Raw genomic sequence first — 23,218 nt, 5'->3', positions numbered from 1 at the left:
AAGAAAAGAGAAATGACCCAAATCAACAAAATCATGAATGAAAGAGGAGAGATCACAACCAACACCAAAGAAATACAAATAATTATAAGAACATATTATGAGCGACTCTATGCCAGCAAATTAGATAACCTGGAAGAAATAGATGCTTTCCTAGAGAGTATCAACTACCAAAATTGAACTAGGAAGAAATAGAAAACCTGAACAGACCTATAACCACTAAGGAAATTGAAGCAGTCATCAAAAATCTCCCAAGAAACAAAAGCCCAGGGCCAGATGGCTTCCCAGGGGAATTCTATCAGACATTTAAAGAAGAATTAATACCTATTCTCCTGAAACTGTTCCAAAAATAGAAATGGAAGGAAGACTTCCAAACTCATTTTATGAGGCCAGCATTACCTTGATGCCCAAACCAGACAAACACCCAATCAAAAAGGAGAATTACAGACCAATAACCTTGATGACCATGGATGCAAAAATTCTCACCAAAATACTAGCCAATAGGATCCAACAGTACATTAAAAGGATTCTTCACCACGACCAAGTGGGATTTATCCCTGGGCTGCAAGGTTGGTTCAACATCCGCAAATCAATCAATGTGATACAATACATTAACAAAAGAAAGAACAAGAATCATATGATCCTCTCAATAGATGCAGAAAAAGCATTTGACAAAGTACAGCATCCTTTCTTGATCAAAACTCTTCAGAGTATAGGGATAGAGGGTACTTACCTCAATATCATAAAAGCCATCTATGAAAAACCTACAGCGAATATCATTCTCAATGGGGAAAAGCTGAGAGCTTTTCCCCTAAGGTCGGGAACGCGGCAGGGATGTCCACTCTCACCACTGCTATTCGACATAGTATTAGAAGTCCTAGCCACAGCAATCAGACAACAAAAAGAAATCAAAGGCATCCAAATCGGCAAAGAGGAAGTCAAACGCTCACTCTTTGCAGATGATATGATACTTTATGGGGAAAACCCAAAAGACTCCACCCCAAAACTGCTAGAACTCATATAGGAATTCAGTCAAGTAGCAGGATATAAAATAAATGCACAGAAATCAGTGGCATTCCTATACACCAACAAGACAGAAGAGAGACAAATCAAGGAGTCGATCCCATTTACAATTGCACCCAAAACCGTAAGATACCTAGGAATAAATTTAACCAAAGAGGCAAAGGATCTGTCCTCAGAAAACTATAAAATACTCATGAAAGAAATTGAAGAAGACACAAAGAAATGGAAAAACGTTCCATGCTCATGGATTGGGAGAACCAACATTGTGAAGATGTCAATGCTACTTAGAGCAGTCTACACATTCAATGCAATCCCCATCAAAATACCATCCACTTTTTTCAAAGAAATGGAACAAATCATCCTAAAATTTGTATGGAGCCAGAAGAGACCCCGAATAGCCAGAGGAATATTGACAAAGAAAAGCAAAGCTGGCGGCATCACAATCCCGGACTTCCAGCTCTATTACAAAGCTGTCATCATCAAGACAGTACGGTACTGGTACAAAAACATACACATAGATCAATGGAACAGAATCGAGAGCCCAGAAATGGACCCTCAACTCTATGGTCAATTCATCTTTGACAAAGCAGGAAAGAATGTCCAATGGAAAAAAGACAGCCTCTTCAACAAATGGTGTTGGGAAAATTGGACAGCCCCATGGAGAAGAATGAAACTGGACCATTTCCTTACACCACACACAAAAATAGACTCCAAATGGTTGAAAGACCTAGATGTGAGACGGGAGTCCATCAAAATCTTAAAAGAGAACACAGGCAGCAACCTCTTCGACCTCAGCTGCAGCAACTTCTTCCTAGAAACCTCACCAAAGGCAAGGGAAGCAAGGGCAAAAATGAACTACTGGGATTTCATCAAGATAAAAAGCTTTTGCACAGCAAAAGAAACAGTCCACAAAACCAAAAGACAACCGACAGAATGGGAGAAAATATTTGCAAATAACATCTCAGATAAAGGGCTAGTATCCAAAATCTATAAAGAACTTATCAAACTCAACACCCAAAGAACAAATAATCCAATCAAGAAATGGGCAGAAGACATGAACAGACATTTTTTCCAAAGAAGACATCCAAATGGCCAACAGACACATGAAAAAGTACTCAACATCGCTCAGCATGAGGGAAATCCAAATCAAAACCTCCATGAGATACCACCTCACACCAGTCAGAATGGCTAAAATTAACAAGTCAGGAAATGACAGGTGTTGGCGGGGATGTGGAGAAAGGGGAACCCTCCTACACTTTTGGTAGGAATGCAAGCTGGTGCAACCCCTCTGGAAAACAGTATGGAGGTTCCTCAAAGAGTTGAAAATAGAGCTATCATATGACCCAGCAATTGCACTACTGGGTATTTACCCCAAAGATACAAATGTAGGGCCCTGAAGGGGTACGTGCACCCCGATGTTTATAGCAGCAATGTCCACAATAGCCAAACTGTGGAAAAAGCCAAGATGTCCATCGACAGATGAATGGATAAAGAAGATGTGGTACATATACACAATGGAATATTATGCAGCCATCAAAAGGAATGAGATCATGCCATTTGCAATGACGTGGATGGAACTGGAGGGTGTTATGCTGAGTGAAATAAGTCAATCAGAGAAAGACATGTATCATATGACCTCACTGATATGAGGAATTCTTAATCTCAGGAAACAAACTGAGGGTTGCTGGAGTGGTGGGGGGTGGGAGGGATGGTGTGGCTGGGTGATAGACATTGGGGAGGGTATGTGCTATGGTGAGCGCTGTGAATTGAGCAAGACTGTTGAATCACAGATCTGTACCTCTGAAACAAATAATGCCATATATGTTAAGAAAAAAAAAAAGAAGATAGCAGCAGGGGAAGAATGAAGGGGGGGAAATCGGAGGGGGAGACGAATCATGAGAGATGATGGACTCTGAAAAACAAACTGAAGGTTCTAGAGGGGAGGGGGGGTGGGGGAGGGATTAGCCTGGTGATGGTATTAAAGAGGGCACATTCTGTGTGGAGCAGTGGGTGTTATGCACAAACAATGAATCATGGAACACTACATCGAAAAAATATATATATATAGATGTAAAAATCCTTAACAAAATATTAACAAATAGAATTCAGCAATATATAAAAAGAATTACACACCATGACCAAGTGGGATTTATTCTAGGAGGCAAACCTGGTTCAATATTTGAAAACAATCACTATAGCCCATCATATTGACAAGTAGTGGTGTTGGCACCCAGGGGTCTCCACTGAGCGGTGCCTGGGATGAAGGTGGGGCCCAGCAAATCTGGGGAAGTGAAAAACGTGGACTCTATACACATGGCTTTTGTTCAAACAAATAAAGTGCTGCGCTCCACACACATTAGGTGACCAAAAATAAATAAATAAATAAATAAATAAAAATAAAAATTACTCTGATAATGATTGATAGGAAGCGTTGCTGACAGGATTCCTTATAGTAGGAAATCCAATTGAGAAACTCTTGCATTGGGCAAAATGGCTTTTTTGATTTTTTAAATTTCAATTCAATTAATTAACGTATACTGTATTATCAGTTTCAGAGGTAGAGTTAGTGATTCATCAGTTACATCTAATACCCAGTATTCATCACATCCCGTGGAGGGCACTTCCTCAGGATTTAGTGACTCGCCCAAGGTCACACAGCTCATCCTGACCCCTGCGCCTGCCCCCAGGTTCGGACCTGACAGCACGTGGCCTGAGTTCTCACAGACAGGGGCTCCCTCCTCTTCTCCCAAAGTCTCGCTTCCGGCAAACCAGGACCCCTGCAGCCCTGGGGGGTGGTGCTGAGCGCAGCCCCCCATGGCCACGTTGTCGGGCTCTGGCTCAGCCCCTCCCCCGAGGGTGCAGGGGGAGCAGTGCTGTGTCCGCGAGTGCTGACTGGGGGGGCTTTGGCACCACGTTTATGCTCTCCTCCCAGTGCACCTGCAGGGCTAGCCTATCCTGTGTGCAGATGAGGCCATGATGGACCCGCCCACAAGTGCTCAGCTTCACCGTGGAAGCTGGAGGAGCATCTCCGTCTGTCTGTCCCCAGAGCCCGGCCACCAGCACACTGGGCTCCTGGAGGCAGACCCACTGTGTGCCCTCAGCATGGCCAGGCTGCTGGGAGGGAGACGGGGGAGCCGCCCAACCTGAGCCCTGCAGACTGGTCAAGGGGGAGGGCCGGCGAGGAGCAAGGAGCCCCCGTCTGCTTATTAAAGTGGAGACTTCAGATTCAAGGTGGGAAAGAAGTAGTCTCACTGCTCTTGGGAGCCCTGCGGATGCGGCCACACTGCAGTAGGACTCGCCACCCCCAGCGAGCTTTCCTGCTGCTTCCGGAGAGCCTCCTTTCCTGGCTGATGAGGCAGTGGGCTGGTGCTGGGGGCCAGGCTGTGTGGAAACCGCGTCCTGCCCGAGGACACATCAGGCTCCCCTCAGACAGGGGTGAGCGGAGGTGGCCCTGGCCGCCGGGCACTGGTCTCACGACTCCTTCCCAGCTCCACGGCCCGGGGCTCAGGGGGTCCTGTGAACTGAGCCACAGGTGGCCGCATCTGCCCCATGGGGACCAGCAATGGGCCAGGGACCTTCGGGGACCCACAGCTCACAGCGCCCACCTCCAGCTCACTCCAGGGCCGAGTCTTTGAAGGGAGCACAGATGCTGCTCAGGTTCAAGTGCTTGTTTCATTCTCTTCTTGTGTCTAAAGGCAAATACCTGAACCTGAGTCGCAAAATGTGTCTGCGTGCTGTGTTTCTACTAGACAGCAAGATGGCTGGCACGGATGTGTATTTGGGCCCAAAGCCTGATGGGCTGTGCCTGGTCCTGAAGACGTGGGGCACCGCCCAGGATGGGATAGGCTGTGCCCTTACCTGGTGACAGCGTACCTGACTGCCCAGGGCCACTGGGGAACCCGTAGAGAGCAGTTCTCCCTGACTTCCCCAGAAGCTGGGTGGGGCCCTCAGGTGGAGTGTCTGTCCCAGGGCAGGTGCTGGGCAGGTCCGGTTGCCTGGGAAGCCACCGAGGGCTCAGGGACAGCAGCAGATGGTCACTGGGGCCGCCTGAGGGACACCTGTGCTCAGTAAACACTGCTGAACGGACACCACTGATGGTTGCCCCACCCAGTTTAGCAGAAAGCTGCTGGTCTTACCCAGCACGTATGTGAGTCCACACTGTCCTCACGGGCAGGGTTGGGACGGGGGAGACAACAACACCCCCTCCTCAGCTGATCACCCTGCACCTGCAACAGCATGAAAGCGGGGCCGCCTGCCTCCCCTGAGCACAGGACCCCAGGCTCCAATCAGAAGGGGGAGGGCAGGAGCCAGTCTGGGACAGGGCAGGCTGCCGGGGCCCTGTCAGCTGTCTCTGGAGGGGTCAGCAGACAGGTGACGGGGACAACGGGAGGGAAGGGTCTTACCCCAGGGAGCAGGCACAGGTGGGCAGGCTGGGGCTGTGGGGCGTCCACTCTCAGGTCTCTGAGGGTCGGGGCTGGACTGCTCTGAATGGGGAGCTATTTCCCAGTTAACTCTCCTGCTGGGGCTCCCCTCCCCTCTGTGTCCCTATGGAGGGGCTCAAAGCTCCCTGGCACATTCTTGGGGGCTACAAATGGGGATCCATAGAACCCACCCTCTTCCCTGTGGGGCGTAGTGGGGGTCTGAGCCCCTGGGGTGGGCAGAAGCTGGTGCAGGTGTGGTGGTCAGTCCTTCCTGCCCCACAGAAGATGCTGAGAACTATCCAGCCCAGACCCCCCAGGGAGACCTGAGATAAAGGAAGCCCAGCAGGAGGGACAGACTGGTCAGTTGGGTGGGGTCCCCAGGAAGCTGGGCTGGCGGGAAACCTGCAGGGGCACTGGACCCGGTCAGGGCAGGAAGCTTCTCTGCACCCGTGGGCTTCCCCAGGTTCTGAGGAGATGGCGTTGGAATGACTGATGGGGAGGTTAAGAGCAAGGAGAAGGTGCCCGTGATGCCAGACCCTCAACCCCCCAGGAGGACAGCATTTATGCCCCCAGGGAAGGAGGGTGGTTTCCACCAGCCTCTCCTGGCTCACGGTCACTGAGGGTCCCTGACCCCTGCTGGGAGACCAACCTGGGCTTCTCAGGTCAGCACTTTGCAGGAGGTGCAGGGGGGCAGCTGTGGTCGGCAAAGGGCCATTATGGACCTCAGAGGCTGCAGAGATGCCCCCACAGGCCCGGTGGCCTCTGCCTGGGGGTGTGAGACAGGAGAGAGGCTGCCCTGGGTCAGGCCTGGCCTCCCTCCCCTCAGTGTGGCTTCTCAAGGTCTGCCAGGGACTTGGGTCTAGAAAGACCAGTGGCCTCGGAGGCCTGAGACCTGGGCCTGGCTCCGCCCCATCCAGGTGTCCAGACCGTGGGCTCCAGATCACCTAAATGTCCCTGACTTTGCTCATCTGTAACATGGACGGTGACCCTGAGCTTGTGAACCGCAGAGACCTAGACTCACGGAGGACTGGTGACCTTAGCTCTCGTGCTGCCCAGGACGGCGGGAGGGGACCGAGGTTAGTATCTGCAGGTGTAGAAAGTCCCAGGGGCTGCCCCAGAATGGCACGTGGGCTGGCTGACCGTCCGGGGTCCCTGGCCTGCAGCTGCTGGGGGCTCCCTCCTGGGCCCTGTGCCCCACCCCAAGCTGTGGTTTCCACAAGCAAACAGCTCTCACCCTGGGAGGGCTCGCCCAGGGCTGTGGGGACAGGGACAGGGGCATAGCTGACTTGGTCCCCATCACCCTGGAGGGACCGGGGCATGAGCTGCCCAGATCAGAACTCCGTCTGAGGAGTTTCTCCCCAAGAGGCTCAGGGACGGCCCGTGGAAGGGATCCCCCATCACTGGGTGGGAGCAGGGGAACAAGGCAGTGCCGAGTGCTCTCTGGTCTGAGGGGTGCAGAGCAGTTCGGGGGGAGCCCAGACGGGGTGCGGTGACCGGATGGAGGCCGCACAGTGGGACGGGACGGCGGCGGCGATGCTGGATTTCTCAGAGCTCCTGGTGAGGGGTCCAGACCCCGACTCTTGCTCTGCTGGGTGACCTCTGGCAGGTGGTCCAAACCCTCAGGACTCGGGTCTCACATCCGTAAAGTGGGTTGAACAGCCAACAGGCTGACCACCTTGAGTGCGGGGCCGCAGGCCAGTCCTGGGATCCAGCCTTAGGATCTGAGGGTCTGAGCAGCTGAGGGGGAGCCCAGGGGGCGGGGAAAGGGGCACCGGCTGCGGTTAGTGATGGAGCTGCTCCCCTGGGGTCCACGGGAGGCCACGGTTCTCAGAGGTTGTGGGGACCCATCTGGGAAGAAGAGGCCGGCCTGACCGTCCGTAGGTGCCATGAGTCTGAGGCCGCCGAGCCTGTGGCCAGAGCCGCATGTCCCTCTCCACCCCTGCCTGTGTGTGAGCGTGTGCAGGTCCCTCTCCACCCCTGCCTGTGTGTGAGCGTGTGCAGGTCCCTCTCCACCCCTGCCTGTGTGTGAGCACGGGCCCAGGGCTGGCGGGGCCTCACAGGAAAGGGGGCCTGTGGTGCTGCTCCTGGGCGGGGGGGGGCTTGTCCTGTGTGTGGGGGCAGGGCCGGCCCTCGGCTGCAGACAGAGCCCTGGGGACCTGCAGTAGGGACATGCCCACGTGTGCATTAGGGGTGTGGGGTGCACACTTCCCAGGGGGGCTTTGTTCTCGGGCTCCCAGTTCTCACTTACACACCTGACACTGAAGTGCCTAGAACATCGGAAAGGAAATGTGACTCGTGAAACGGTGTAAAGACAGAGGACAGGCCCAAAGCAGGAGAGACCCCGCGTCCTTGGCTCTAAGATGTGACCTTGTGCCTGGCCATCGGCTGGTCCTCGTGAGCAGGGGTCCTGGGCTGAGTGGGAACCCAGGGACACAGGTTGGGGGCCCTAGGGGTGCAGGCTGGGGAGGGGAGACCACCAAGCTGGTTGTGAGCACAGGGACGGGGCCTCTCCAGCACCAGACCTCCTGGGGGGGGCGGGGAGTGGGGGCTGTTCCTACGTTTATTCTGCAATTATCTCCTGAGCCCCACTGCAGGTGCTGAGATAACATGAGAGATGGAATGGCTTACTCTACACTGGACAGTGAGGTCCCCGAACTAACAGCCCCTCCCTTGGGGTGGGGAGGAGCTAAGGGCTCTTCTCAGTGAAGCTTTTCCTCTTCGTTTGCCTCTGTGTACTGGATGTTTCTCCTGCAGCCATTAGGCCCAGGCCGAGCCAGCAGGGAGACAGCCGGCCATGGGCACCTGCTCAGGAGATCCTCACCTGTGCAGGGCCTCCTGGCTCCTGGGATTCACAAGCCTCCTCCTCAGTGAGTGGCCCGGGCTCCCTGGGAGGGGGGCCGCTGGGTGGGCAGGGAGGCAGGAGCTCGTGGGATGCCTGAGGGCTTTGCTGAAGAACCAGAGAACTCAGCTCCGTGATGATTGAGCACACGCAGTGCGTTCGGTTTAGAGCCCCAGGGTGAACGGAAGGAACACAGGGAGCTTTTGGCTGAGGCCAGGCTGGGAACCCTGAGGCCTGGCTGCCCGGCTGCATGAAGGGAACCCCTCCCAAGGGGGTGAGGCCAGGAAAGCCCGGAGTCTCCTGGGGAGAGGGATGGAGGAGACATAGGAGGGGCTGCGTGGGACCCAGCGTTGGGGATGGGCACCCCCACCTGCCATGCCCAGGGGCTCGGGCAGCCTCTGCAGCTGCTGTGTGCAGGAGGGCCGACCCAGAGCCCCCGTCTGAGCTGAGGAAGCCACTCTAGTCCGGCTCCTTGGGCAAGATGAGGGCCTGAATGCAGTGACATTCTGTTTGCAAAGGAAAGAAAGGAGCCTCCAGAATACTAGGGTCTGTGCCCACCTGCGTTGTAAGGGTGAGCCCGAAACAGGAGAATGACGGTGGGGTTCTGGGTGGGGGTGACCTGGGTGGGACAGGCGGCAAGCAGAGGGGCCCCAAAGAGGGAACTGAGAGAAAGCTTGTCCTATCGGAAGACCGAAATTCCAGTTATTCTTTCATCTGAGGCCATCTGCTTATGTGTAACAATTAAATAAGAACAAAAGAGAAAACACTAAGATCTCCAGAACTGTGAATTCTGAGGAGAGTATGGAAAGCTTTTATTGTCTGTAAGGTTGGTTTGAGTAAAACACCCCTCCCTGAGCTGCAGGGATTCTAGGACATTTCTGGAATCACAGGACATTTGTAAACAGGGTCTTTCCTCATTAGAAAATGAGATTTGCATGGCGTTGAGATCCGTTTAACAGGGTAACTTCCTGTCTGCATGTGTGCTTTCTCTACTTTTCAATTTTACTGAACTGGAAACACATGGGAAATTACATAGTTTCTTCCATAAACATCTAGGTTGGAAGACTGAGAAAGAAAGCAACCAAGGAAGGAAGGGAGATACGGAAGGAAAGAAGGAAAAGAGAGAAATGGAGAAAATGTTATGTTGGTGGTTCAATCTTGAATTTCATCTTGTTTAAATAATCTGTGACTCTCTTGCTCACTGCCGCCCTGCCCCTGACCCGCTGTCCCTCTTTGGGGGCAGCACCTTCTGCAGATCTGAGAGCTCTCGGGTCTTCCTCCCGTCCTGAGTGGGCGTCCAGCTTCCTCAAGCTCATGCTCTCGTCCAGCTTCTGGGCAGTTCCTCCCCAGCAGCCTGAGGGCTGAGCCTCCTCTCTCCCGGGTTCCCCCCTTTCCAGCAGGTGCTGGTTAACCCTCAGCTACCCCACGTCCCTGCCCTGCCAAAGCCCGCCAAGTACTGCAGTCCCCTCTCCCGGGACAAATGCTGGGGGGTGAGACCCAGAACTGCTCAGACCCCAGGGACCAGACAGCAGTGCTGGGAGGGAGGAGCCCTGCACAGGGGGAGGGCAGGGGGAGGGCAGGGGAGGGCTGCAGGGCAGCTCCCTGCAGGGGAGGCACTGGGCTGGGGGAGAGGGAAGCAGGCTCCAGGTCCGGCTCTGCCCAGTGTGACCCGGGACAAGTTCCCCCCCGAGGGAGCCCGTCCGCTGTGAAAGGTCCCCTCGAAGGCCCTCCAGCTGTGACATCCTGGGACTGGGGGTCTCCCCCAGACGGGACTGTGCAGCTGCTTCCCCGAGGCCTCTGCTCCGTGTCTTCCTCCCGTCCCGACCTTGTCCTGCGTCCTGACAGGGACTGACAGCTGGGGGCCTGCTTGGGGCCCCTTCAGAACCCAGAGCCCAGGCCTTTCTGTGCTCACGGCCTCAGGCCTCCAAGGAGGGAGGGGATGCTGTCTTCGAGGCCTCCCTTCGATGCAATCCTCTGGCCTCTGCCGTCTCTGTCTCTGCCCCTGAGCGGGGTCTGCAGAGCACCTGCTGCAGGACCCCGGCTCCCGCCCCGGTGGGTGGACCCCGGTCGGCACGGCCCGCTCAGGACAGCGAGGTGCAGCGGGAGCCGCCGAGAAGCGGGGCACGCACCGTGTGGCCGGAGCCGCGCAGGTGCCGCCCGTGGTCACCAGAAACGCCTCCTTCTGTCTCCCTGTCCCCCTGGGGCAGACCCCCCTGACCCACGCGGGGGACACTGAGAGGGACAGGGTGGGCTCAGAATTCCTGGGGAGCAGCCCGCGGGCAGGTGCTGCCCTGGGGACAGAACCGCTGTCCCTCGGGGAGCCCCAGGCACAGCCCCCCTGTTGGAACAAGGCTGCTTCTCTGACTCGGGGTTAGCGTCCTGTGTGCACCAGACTCTGCATATTTCCACAGGAGCTGAGCCCTGGCTGCCCGGACTGGGGTGGGGACCGGGGTGTGACAGGACACTGTTGTTCTGTGCATGAATTCATGAGGAAGCCCAGTCACAGGAAGGGTCAAAGTCCAGCCCTTTATGGGCCACCAGGAACCCCAATCGATTTGCCCACATGTCCTGTGTGTGCACGGGTTTATCGTGTTTGGCCGCACAGAGAGAGGACGCACATCCTTGATGGTGCTGACTTTTGGGAGGAGGCGCCGCTCAAACTTCTGCTTGAATCAACCCCAGGATCCGTAGGATCGCTTTGAATGAGCACAGAATACTTTCCAATCATGAGATGACCCACTGAGCAGAGGCGACGTGCCCACACCAAGTCCAGGGCACAGTAGACATTGTTCTCAGCCACGCGTGGGAGAACACGTAGCTGGTCCTCCCTCCATCTCCACTACTCTGCCCGGCAGCTCGGGGGTCTCAGCCACCTGGTGAGGGGGGACGGGACAGGGCCACGGAAACCAGCTGCTGTGGACACAGCCAGGAGTTTCTTCTCGGTCAGGAAGGCCCCGGCCGGACTTTGACTCCCCGTGGACACCAATGGGGTCGCACCATGGGCGTCTATGTCCCTGGGCCCATCCGTGACCCCAGGAGGAGCCCCTGAGAGGGGCAGCTGGGGAGAGACAGGGGCACCATCCTGGGTCCTGGGAAGGCCGGGCTGATCCCAGGTGTGCTTGGTCGAGAATAACCGTCGTGGTCGTAAGAGCAGCTCACTGGGATGGGAAGGCCTCCGTCTCCTGAAACCCTAGCCCTCATTCTCGGAGGGCAGCACGGCTATTGTGTCCCTGTCCCAGAGGGAAGGCCGAAGGCAGCGAGGTCATGTGACTGCTCCTGTCCACACGCTCACGGGTCAGAGGACCTGGTCTCACGACTTCCGGACCCTCCCGTCCAGGCTGCCGACCGCCCTGCTGCACCTGACCTCCCGGTCTGACCCCAGCACATTCCCTGTGCGTCAGACTCACACCCGAACTCTGAAATAAAAGGCTCCAGAAGGACACAAGAGAGAATTAGGAGCACACTTAGATGTGGGGGGTGATCTTTTGACGCCAGAGGGAAACCAGTACGCCTTAAATGATCCATCTGTTTGACTTCATGAGGACAATAGCAGGGCTAACAGTCCAGAGATAATGGTGAAAGGCAAACTGGAAACTATATTATTTTGTTGGAAAACAGGCTGATCTTATTAATACATGTCTAGCTCCTATATGCTAATAAGAAAAACAGAATCATGGGCAGAGGACATGAGCGGACAGCTCACAGAGGCCAGAAAAGGAGATTAAGAGCCATGGGACATGGTGACCCGGTTCATGTACAGGAGAAATGCTCATTCCAATCCAATGTGATATTATTTTCTCTTATCAGTGTTGCAAAGGGCAGAAAGCTCGGTCAGCGTGGGTCGGTGGGAAACCTAAGCATTATTGGGAGGAGAAGAGCTGGGGTCACTCTCGGGGGGACGATGAGCAAGGTCTGTCAGGGGCTGAGGAGGACCTGCCTTTGGTCTATTAGACCCACCCAGGGGTTATCCCAGTGTTCACACACCCGTGTGTGTTGTCTACACAATCACGGTTGATCTATATACACTCAGGTGTGGTGTGTATGAACCAGCGTGTGATGTATATGCCCGTGTGTGTGACGCAGGAACACCCGAGAGTGACGTGTGTGCCGCCGTGTGTGAGGCAGAATACGCTCCCGCCTGCTGTGTGTCCATCAGCATGAGATAGACGTGCCCTGTGAGTGACACCCATGCCCCGTGTAAAACAGGTACGCCCCCATGGGTGAGGCATGTGCACCTGTGTGACTTCTGTGCACCGAGTGTGACGGATGTGCCCCCGCGTGTGACGTGCGGACATCCGTGCGTGCAGAGGCTCCAATCCCAGGCTGCTCAGTGGGACCAGGTTTGCGGGGACAAGAGCTCCCTGAGTGCCCGGCACCCGTGGGGGGAACTAGAGCCCACGTGGGGGCGTGGGCAGCTGATCACGAGACTCTTGCCCGCGTGCAGACGCAGGTGCAGCCCTGCCCGAGCCGTGCAGAGAAGAGGGGGGAGCAGAGCAGCGGGTGGCGTGGGGTCGGGCACGGGGAGATACACGTAGGCACCTGTCAGTGCAGAGACCCCCTCCGGAGGGATACACACGAACCTGGAACAGCACCGGCCTGTGGGAAGGGTAACTGGGCAGTGGGCTCAGAGGTCGGGGAGAGGATGCATTTCCATCTCCAGCGCCCCTCCTTTACTGGAATGCAGAATCTGCTTAACATTTAACACAATTTAAAAGCTGCTGAGTGTGGCTGAAATACAACCTTCTCATCCTTGGAACGGGGACAACACTCTGCAACCCGCCACCTTCAGTGGGTTGTCCTGGGCTCCTTAGACACTCAGCATCTGACGGAGCAGCCGAAATGTAGGGAATGGGAATCACGTTCATGGCGAACGTCTGGTCTCGGGTGAGCAAGCGGCAGGTGTCCCCCGCTACCTGTCAGTTCCCCCCCAGGCCCTAATACAGTGAGGACGGTGACAAGGAAAGGCTTACTGTGGGTGATTTTCCTGTGTCGTCACATTTAATCCTTGCAGGAGCCCCGTGGACACGCTCAGCTCTCGTCCCCGTGCTTCCCATGCGGGACCTCGAGGCTTAGACAGTTCAGGAAATCGCCCACGGCCGCTCAGCCAGAAAAGGGCGGATCTGGAACATGAACCCAGGTCTGTCTCACCCCCGAGCCCACGCCTCGGGCACCAGCTGGCCAAGAGCCCAGGCCTGGGTCCCCAGGAGCCCTCAGCCGGTCCACATGGGGTGCGGACCATGCTAGCTGGGCTCCTGCCTCAGAGGCTGTCAAAAGAAGACAGCATTCACCCTCCCACCTTTGTGGAGCTTGTGGGGGGGCAGTGTTCGGGCCTCACCCCTCCCTCCCTGTTGGCCAGAGGCTGCCCTCCGACCCTCCCCAGGGGGGGGTCTCTCCACTGGCCGCCCACAACACGGTGGAGGGCTTCGTCAGAGCGAGCAGGAGACAGGGTGACAGCCAGACCCTGTCACACCCGTGTAGGACCTGCTGTCCCTGAGGGCCATCCATCATGTTGGCAGCACTTGGCTCCTTAGAAGCGAGTCCCTGGGGGTGGCCCCCAGTTCAGGAACTGAGCTTGCCCAGCCTGTGGGCAGGAGGGGTCTCTGCAGCCCCATGAGAAGCTGCCTCCTGCAGAGATGCACTCGGTGTGGACCAAAAATGTGCTCGTGCTTCGGATCCCAGATCTCCTGACATTCATGCTCTCACTGTTAGGGGTCAGGACACTGCAGGGGAGCAAGTTCACGTGACGCGTTCAAGGGATGCTCCCCGGGGACCAGGGGGGATTCCAGCCTTGCCTCAGGTTCATGGCACTTTCCTGCCTTCCAAGACTCAAGGGGAGCACATGGGATGGATTTCATGAAGAAGATGAAAGATGGGTTCTAGGGTTTTCTCCTTTCTTCCTAATGAAACCACTCACATTTTCTGTGTCCTATGCCCTAGGCGTCTGCAGCGCTGTGACCCAGAGTGCTGGAGCCCATGGTTCTGGAGTTGAGGATTCTGGAATCCCTGTTTCTCTGAAGGGGACTCAAGGAGGTTCTGTGTGGTTTCATGTGATCAGAAATCCAGAATTACCTCCAGAGGTCGAGCTGGAGAAGATTTCTTGGGGCAATGTATCCAGGGCCAACTACATAGTCATGCTGCACGTGTTTCCTGGGAGAGATGTTCCAGAATGGGTCAACTTCCAGGACAAGTTTGAGAAGAGGGTCCATGTGCTCAACATAACGACCCTGAGGATTGACAACCTGACCCTTGAGGACAGTGGGCGGTACCGGGCTCGAGAGTCCTACAGGCGAGGAAGACAATATGACCAGGATTTCCGCCTGAGGGTCTACAGTACGTTTCTACTTGCAAGGACCCTGTGATCACATGGGGCCCGTCTGGGGATTCCAGACCAGCTCTACTTTGGGGTCAGCTGGTTCACAGCCTCAGTTTCCCTTTGCCATGGAACTTAAGACGCCTGCAGGTTGAGGGTCAGCACGTGGCCATGGTTGGGGGATAGTCGGCACCTAGAAGGATTCAAACTCCCACCTGTGTTTCTCTGTGCCCCGTCCCCCCATCCTTCTCAGCACCAGCCTGAGCCCACCTCACTCTCAGAATCCACGGGTCCAGCTCTGAACCTCCAGTGATGTAGGAGAAGGTCACAGAACAACCCTTCCTCAGACGCTCAGTGAGCAGCTCTCTCTCCCTGCACCCCTCCCCCCTGCCCTGCACAGGGAGACATGCTACTCCCAAGATAGTGGCCTTTGCAGCCTCAGGTCTGGGAGATTCCCAAGACTGACTCTCAGTCTGTCCCTTGTCTTCCTGGGTGGACCCAAGTTCAGAGCATGATGTAACCACACTCAGGGAGGCCATTTCTAGGAACCACCACTGTGTCCCCCACCACAGTCTCTCCTGGTTGGAGTCTGGGGCTATTTCTGGGCTCTCAGAACTGTCCAGTGGCTTTCTGCCCTAGGGACTGTGCAGTCCTGGGCACCATCCCAATAGGAGAAGCGGGGCCAGGCTCTGGACCAGGACAAATCATGTTGCAGACTTCTTCTTCTAGGGGACACCCCACACTCTTAGAATTAGTTGGTTATGGGTAGGTGATGCCAGCAGTAACTTCTCAAGGGAGATTTTTAAGACGTGCTCAGTCTAGTGAAATCACATAGAGCTGAACTCAATGGCTCCCATCCTTATGGTCACCTGCTGTGTATTTCGGTCATTTCTGAGTGATCTGTAAAAGACTTCACCATCCTTAGGGGGAGGAAGCCAGAGCTTCGGGGAGATACCGCAGGAGAAAGCGTGAGCTTGGATGTCCTCCACTCACGTGATGCTCTGCCCTCTTGTCCCTCCCGCCACAGAGCCCATGCCCCTTCCCCAGATCCGGGGCACCGTTCTGTCCCTCACACCAGCCTGGTGCAACGTCACTGTGGAGTGTGACGCCAACGGAACCAGGGAGGACCTGACCGTGACCTGGGAGAGCGAGGGTCTCTCCAGGGAGCTGGAGCAGAGACCCGCCCCAGGACCAGCCCCCAATCCCTGGACCATGGCTGTGAACCTGCCCCCGAGCCAGCCCAGCACCAGCCTCACCTGTGTGGTCAGCAACCAGGTGGACCAGAAAACTGCCACCCGGGACCTTGGGGACGTCTGTGGCCACGGTGAGTGCATCCTGTCAGAGGGGAGGGGCTCTCCGGGAGCTCAGGCAGCCCTGGCTGAGGGTTCTGTCTTCTGTCCCCCATGTTTATGTCACCCCCGGCCACCTGGTCACTTCATCCAGGACTCTGGCTGTCACATCCAACATACTCCTGCCTTTCTCAGTGTCCCTCCCCTGTTCCTCCCCACCCCTCACCCCTGCTGGTCCAGGCAGCCCCCAGCAGGTACCTCTCCCCACCCTCATCCATCATTCCTTGCCTAGGGTGGTTTTCAGAAGGGAGTCGGGGGTGTCAGTGGTCTGTGCCATCTGAGGGGTCTGAGCCAGCGACTCCCTGCAGGATTCAGGGCTCCGGGCTCCTCTGCCCGTTTCTGGTCTCACGGACACACTTCACACCCACCTGCTTGCCTGCATTCCCGGCTGGGTCCTCTGTCCTCAGCTTCCAGCCTCGGCTCAGGCCCCTCCCTCTGCCCTCAGCCCTTCCAAGTCAGGAGTCCTCCACTCCCCCGCTTATTCCCATCCAGGGACCCCTTCCCTACAGCTGGCTCTGTGGGTCTGTGACCCGAGCAGTCCCACAGGGCCACACGCTGGGTGCAGTTCCAGCACAAAGAGAGTTTGCACAGGGGCTCCTCAGCCTGGATGGCTCAGGGCCCTGCAGGAGCTGCTGCTGTCCTGCCCTCACGCCTCGTCTCCTCTAAGGAGCAGTCAGTGACCTCACACTGCGAGCTGATGCTCTGGCCTAGGATTAGTCTCCTCTGCAGCCTGAACCCCTGGAGGGCAGGGGCCATGTCTGCTTCTACTTTGAATGCCTGTCCCACTCTCGGCCTCGGGCGGTTTGCTCACAGTCAGTGTGTCCCTGAATGTATGAATGAATGAATGAATGAATGAATGACCTGGTTCGTCGTGTGCCCCCTCTCCCCTCCACCCCCTCCTCCACCAGCTGCTGGGGGACCTGCTGCCTCAGCATCCTTGATCCTAGAGGAAGCCCATGGCTCAGTGACCCACTGGACCCTCTGGAAAGAGGCTCCTGCCTCCCTCTCATCCTCCTACCCGGCTCCTCCCTGCCTGGTCCCTCTCCCGCCTGCCCCAGGGGGTGCAGGCTGCTCCCAGGGCTGGAGAGTTGACCCGGACATTCCTGTTCATGGCTCTTCTTCTGGGAGGCCGCACCCACCCTGAATATCGGGGAATCTCCTACTCCTCCCTCGAGACAAGGTTTCCCCATCACCTCCTCCAGGAGGCCCTCCCTGAGGAGCCGGGTACAAGCTGTGAGCTCTCGTGCCCTGGCATGGCTCTGGCTGGCTGCCTCTGGCATGTTCCCGGCCCTCCCCCGGCCGAGGAGGTCCTCAAGGGCGGGCACCATGTTCTGTTCCTCTCAGCACCTCGGCCCCAGGCAGGGGCTCGGGACCTGGCTGAGGGAAAGCACCTGCCATGCTCCTCCCTCTGCGGCTTCTGACCAGGTCCCTTCAGACGTCTGCATGTGCTTGGCAATGGGTGTCCTCAGTCCTCTGTGCCTTAACCTTCTTCACTCTGTGTGACAGAAACAGATCCACCAGGACAGACTGGTGCTGCCCTCCTAGGAGGCATCCTGGGGGCTGTCGTGGTCGTGCTGCTGATCCTCGGAGCTGGACTGGTCCTTTGGAAGAGACTTGGGAAGAAGAGGAAGTTGGAGCCTAGGAGAGGCAGGTTGCACTTCTTCTCGTGTCCAGACACCTCTCTCGCCTGCTGGACACCAGGCTCCCTTTCTCCTGCCTTTTGCTGCTCAGGGCATGTCCCTGCCAGAGGCTGGGGAATGGGGCCATGGCCGTGGGGTCGTGGAGTGGGGGAGGGTCCAGGTGGCCAGGCTCAGACTCAAGCTCCACCTGTGTATGACGCAGGTGCAGGATCGCAGAAGGAGCATGGGGACCCAGATGGCGGCATCCACTATGCAGAGCTGAGCCAGCAGGAAGCTGGAGACAACAGGGACAAGGTGAGGCTGGGAGAGAGGGCAGCCTGGGGTCTCCCAAGTCCCTCCGTGCCTGGGTGTGCCTGTCAATCCCAGTCATCTGCGCGTTCTGGCCTGGATGCCTCTGTAACCCTTTCCAGACAAGGCAGTGTTAACTAAGGTAATTCTCCTGGAGTGCCACGCAGTGCTGGGCGCCGGGGCAGGTCATGTCAGCAGAACTGGGTCTGTGTGGGTTGCTCTGTGGCCTCTTTGTTCCTCAGCTGTTCCAGGAACCCTCTGTCTGCATTCCAGGGTAAGGGTGCACCTCACCTAGAAGAGGAGAAGCTTCTTACTGCTGTCTACGGTGAGGTCCACAGGCCAGGCCAGGCCTTGAGCATCATTTAACGGGAAGAAGCAGGAGAATCCCGCCCTCCGGGGACACCTGCTTGTGAGCCTGATGCCCACAGCTCAGGTCCTGCCTCCTCCCCCTCTCACTGCTCTGAGCAGGGACTGCGTGGATCCAACCATCAGTTATTTCTATGCTAAATCGTTCTGCACAAGTTCCCCATGAGACCCCACGCCCTGCCTCAGCCAGTCTTGGACACCACCCAGCGTCAGTCACGTGCCGAGAGCTGTTCACAGACAATGTGAATCCGTAACCGTCAGCGCGGGCTGAGTGCGGGCTCGGTGACACGCACTCCCTGACCATCCTGCTCGCTCCTAAGTCACCCGGTCCTCGTGGGCTCTCTGTGACGTGGGGACCGTTGTGCCCACTTTACAGATCAGTAGAAGGAGCCAGAAAGGCTGACTCTCCAGGCCGCACAGCCGGGAGCCCCGGAGCCACGACTCAGCCCAGGGAACGTGCTCCAGGGCCCGTCTCTCCGGCCCTCGGCTGTCCCGTGTCCTGGCAAACCTCCTTCAGTCCCGTCCCGTCGGCCGATGGCCCAGCCTCCTCTTGCTCAGGAAAAAGCAGAAGTTCTAGTTCCTGACCGTTAGCGTTAACTGCCTGCAGGGGTGACACCTGTGTCCCTCTCTCTCCTGTCCCCACGGAGGACGCTGAGCTCCTCGGGGCTCAGTGAGGACTTTCCCTGCACTTCAAGGCCCTCCTCTGGGGACCTGCCCTCTCCTGCATTCCTCTCTCTGGCTCGTCCCCCTGACCCTGCTGCCTCCTTCCCTGCAGCCCTCACCCGGTCTCCATGCTGCCCCTGCTCCGCACCTGAGCCCCCACCTTGACCTCACCTTATGGGGACCCCTAGAGAGCTAGGAGGTGACCCCCATGTGACGCCACTGATGCCCCTTTCCTGCTCCAATGCCCTCTGCCCTCGGGTCCCTGACGGCCACTCTCCTGGACCCCCCGGCCCACCTGCCACCCTCCCAGACTCCCCAGCCGTCCCTCCAGGGCCGCTCTGCGTTCACAGGGTGGCCCTTCCGATGGTCTGGGCAGGACCCTTCCCATCTCCCGTGTCCTTCTCTCTCTGGGGCCCCTGCTCCAGGGGTTCGGTGACCAGCCACACGGCTGATGCCCAGGCCTGCCTCCCCGCCCCACGCGCTCTGCTCAGCCCCACCCCTGCCCTCCAGCCCCACCAGCCACATCCCTGCCCCTGTGCCCTCCTCCGCACTCTCCTCCTGCGGTCACAGACCCCACTTCCCTTTCTGTAATACCGGGACCTGGTGAGAAAGAGCAGGAGCTCCTCTCCCACAGGAAGGAAAGCAGAAGCAACTGTTACCCATGTAATCAGGTGATTAATCAATGTGCACATTTTGTTCATTGGAGACGTGGGAGCAGCTCACTTGAGCTTAGAAATATTCTAAGGTTACCTCTCTATTTGGGACAAGTTTACTCCTTCCTTTATCTACAACCATTCCCCCAGGTGACAAAGTAGCCTGTGGTGTTCCGGAATTAGTAATTCAAGCAAGACAAATTGGGTCTCAATTGTCCCTTCCTCCCCAGCTCCAGTGGAAACAGGTCGATCCCCTGAGACCAGAGGAAAGCAAAGAAACTTCTAAAACCTCAGCGTCTGCACGGGCACACACACACACACACACACACACACACACACACACACACACACACACATACACACACACACCAGCCTCCAGTCAGGCAGCTCTGTGTGAGGCAGAACTAGGTTGTCCCACAAACATGCAGATCACAATATGAAGGAGGAGTCTAAGTGTCTGAGAACATTGTCAGCATCTGGATAGCTGGCAGAGCAGGGCCGTGTCTCTGAACCTTGCAGTCCATTTCTGAGCTCAGCTCCTTTCCCTCCAGGGCCCCTACAGTTCACCCTTGCTGGTGGGTGGGGAGCAGGGAAAAACCATTGCCCGGGCACTGGGATGCGGTAACTCCAGCAGGTGGTGGGTGATGTTGTCATTAGCCACACTGCACACGGTCGGTGACAGATGTTTGACATGATTCCTATTCTCATCTAGACCAGACAGTGGGGGGTGAGGACTGGAGGTGAGAACATGCGGCCGCGATACCCCCCCACAGAGCCTCACAGGGCTCCCTGACTCCCGCGCCCTGCCCCACCCCCTCCCGCTTCTGTGGAGCCGGACTAGATGCCTCCCCGTGTCTGCAGACCACTCAAGAGCCTCAGCGAGCTCCCCACCACCCGGAGCACAGACTTCTAAGTCTGTGTTCAAGTCCTGACGAGTGTAATGACAGGCTCCTTCCCTCCCTATTGGCCTTATATCCTGCAGTCTTGGCGAACTCACTAGTCCTAGGAATTTTGTGTAGATTCCTTGAGATTTTCTGTGCAGACAAACATATAAACAATGTCTATAATAAACACAGACAATCTCTTTCTCCTTTTCAATCTATATATTAATTATTTCCTTTTCTTGTCTTATTGCACTGATCAGACTTCCAGGAGAATGAGGAATAGCAGTGCTAAGAACAAACAGACTTGCCTCCTTCCCAATATTAAGGGAAAAGTTAGTTTTTCACCACTAAGTATGATATTAACTGTAGGGATTTTTTTTAATACGCTTTATTAGATTTATCAGTTTCATTATCTCTGCTCTTCTCTTTCCTATAGCCTTTTTCCACTTGCTCTGGGTTTATTTTGCTCTTACTTTTCTAGACTCATGAGGTAAATGCTTAAATTATTAATTTGAGCATTTCTTCTTTTATAATATCTGCCTCTCCTTATATATATTACCATATAAGTCCTGGGTTTGCTTCTTTTCACACATTTTGATATCTTGTATTTTTCATTACCATTCACTTCAAATATTTAAAAATTTCCCTCAAGACTTCCTCTTTAACTCATGGGTTATTAAGGAGCAGATGTTTAATTTCTGCATGTTTGCAAATTTTCCTATTATTTTTCTGTTTATAAATTCTACTCCAGGGGCATCTGGGTGGCTCAGTGGGTTCAACACCGGCCTTCGGCTCAGGTCGTGATCCCAGGGTCCTGGGATCGAGCTTTGGGTCAGGCTCCCTGCTCAGCAGTTCTCTGCTTCCCCCTCCCCAATGCTCATGCTCTCTCTCTCTCTAATAAATACATAAAATCTTTTAAAAAATGCTACTGTAATTCTATTATGGTCAGAGAAATACATTATTTTAAATCTTTGACATTGTCAAGCTTTGTGTTATGACCCAGGACAGGATGTTATCTTGGGGAGGGTCCTATGTGCACTTGAAAGGAATGTGTAGTCTGCTGTTGGGTTTGAATGTTCTCTAAATGTCAACGAGGTGGAGTGGGTTCGTGGTGGTGTTCATTGTCTGTATTCTTGCCGATTTTCCATCCCCTAGCTCCGCTACGGGGAGAGAATGCTCTGCTCTCTGACTGGGACACTGGATTCATGTGCTTCTCCTTTCGATCCTGTCAGTTTCTGCTTCATGTGTTCGGTGCTCTGCTCTTAGGTGCACACAAACCTAAGATTCTTCTCATTTCCTGCTGAGTTGACCTTTTGTTATTCTGTACTATTTTTCATCCCTGGAAATCCTCCCTGCTCTGAAGGCTACTTTCTCTGATGTTAATTGAACCTTTGAGCTGTTTTTGGATTAATGTTTTTGTGGCATCATCATTCATTTCATGAATCAATTTGGCTGGGCCGCGGTGCCAAGAGTTGTGGTCAAGTGTTATTCTGGATGTTTCTAGGAGGAGATTTTGGATGAGATACACTTTGAGTAAATGAATGAACTTCGAGTAAAGCAGACTGCCCTCCACAATGTGGGTGGGCCCATCCAATCAGTTGAAGGCTGAGCAGGAGCAACGACTGACCTCCCCTGAGCAAGAAAGGATTCTACAGCAGATGGCCATCGGACTGGAACTATAGCACTGACTCTTCCTTGTGTCTCCTCCTGATGACCCCGGACTTGAAACCCAGCAGCAGATCTTCCCTGCTTCTCAGCCTGGCTCACCCACCCTGCAGACTCTAGACTCACCAGCCTCTATAATAATGTGAGCCATTCCTTACAGTACATCTCCCTGGATTTATAAGCGTCCTATAATTCTGTTTTCCTGGAGAATCCTGAGTACTATCCACAGCACATCTTTTCCTATCTTTTTCCTGCTAACCCAGCTCTATCAGACCAGACTGGGAACTGTGGTTCCAGAGTGACCTGGGCCCTTCGGTCCTGTGTCCACTTGCCTATCTGCTCTCGCACCTGAGGTGCTCATTGACCTTCCTCTACCTGTTCCTGTTCCTACCCCATCCGTCCGAGCACCCACACTGAATGACCCCACACAAATCCCATCACTCCGCTCTCCACACGGGGCTTTGGTTTTGCCATCAGGTGATTTTCCTGCGATCTTTTCACTCACCCTTTTCTTCCTACGTATTCTCCCAGTCTCACTGATTGGTTTTGCCATCAGGTGATTTTCCTGCGATCTTTTCACTCACCCTTTTCTTCCTACGTATTCTCCCAGTCTCACTGATGGTCCCAGTGAGTGTGACACTTCCCTTGTTGTCACAGGGGTCCACCAGCCCGAGGGGACTCACAGGGGACCTTCTGTCCCAGGGGGACCTCAGCAGGTGCATGAACATCACACCCAGACCTGGATAAAGAGGGAGGACAAGTGTGGGGAAGGAACCGAGCAGTAATGCCTGGACAGGTCTCGTCCTTCCAACCCCTGCTGAGCTTCTCTGAACAAGAAGAAGGTAACGCATGAAATCAGTATTGCTCATCAGAGCAGATTTTCCCTGTAGAAGTTTTTTAGGAAAATGCTGTTTACAACAGTAAAGGGCCAGCTGGGAAGGAGAGAAAGGTTGACAGACACTGACACACATGAGCCCAGTGGCCGTGGTCCAGCTGCAGCATGGCTCTTCATTTGCCACACAGCCAGAGGCAGGGGACACTAGAGGTGTCAAGTCCCTGAGAAGGCACTGGACACGTGGTCTCCGAGTGGTCCAGCCCTGATCGTCCACATTAGAGGGTT

General features: G+C 55.3%; 1 protein-coding gene across 2 annotated transcripts; it reads left to right on the top strand.

Annotated features, from left to right (window-relative positions):
• The first annotated feature begins 8,170 nt into the window (after window positions 1–8,170).
• On the top strand, window positions 8,171–21,816 carry LOC113931784 (SLAM family member 5-like). 2 transcript variants are annotated; one of them, XM_035722396.1, is made up of 8 exons: window positions 8,193–8,308; window positions 12,364–12,486; window positions 13,292–13,417; window positions 14,218–14,610; window positions 15,618–15,914; window positions 17,446–17,586; window positions 17,782–17,873; window positions 18,141–21,816. In XM_035722396.1, exons 3-8 carry the CDS (start codon window positions 13,408–13,410, stop codon window positions 18,231–18,233), a joined length of 1,026 nt encoding a protein of 341 aa, XP_035578289.1. In that variant the 5' UTR covers window positions 8,193–8,308; window positions 12,364–12,486; window positions 13,292–13,407; the 3' UTR covers window positions 18,234–21,816. The 2 variants fall into 2 exon arrangements, with proteins under 2 accessions (XP_035578288.1, XP_035578289.1); XM_035722395.1 differs by lacking the exons at window positions 12,364–12,486; window positions 13,292–13,417 and having other exon boundaries at window positions 8,171–8,308.
• Window positions 21,817–23,218: the final 1,402 nt, after the last annotated feature.

The sequence above is a fragment of the Zalophus californianus genome, chromosome 10 (assembly GCF_009762305.2).
Source record: "Zalophus californianus isolate mZalCal1 chromosome 10, mZalCal1.pri.v2, whole genome shotgun sequence".
Classification (NCBI taxonomy): domain Eukaryota; kingdom Metazoa; phylum Chordata; class Mammalia; order Carnivora; family Otariidae; genus Zalophus; species Zalophus californianus.
The sequence above is the reverse complement of the archived record's forward strand: the minus strand, read 5'-3'. Positions and strand labels throughout refer to the sequence as shown.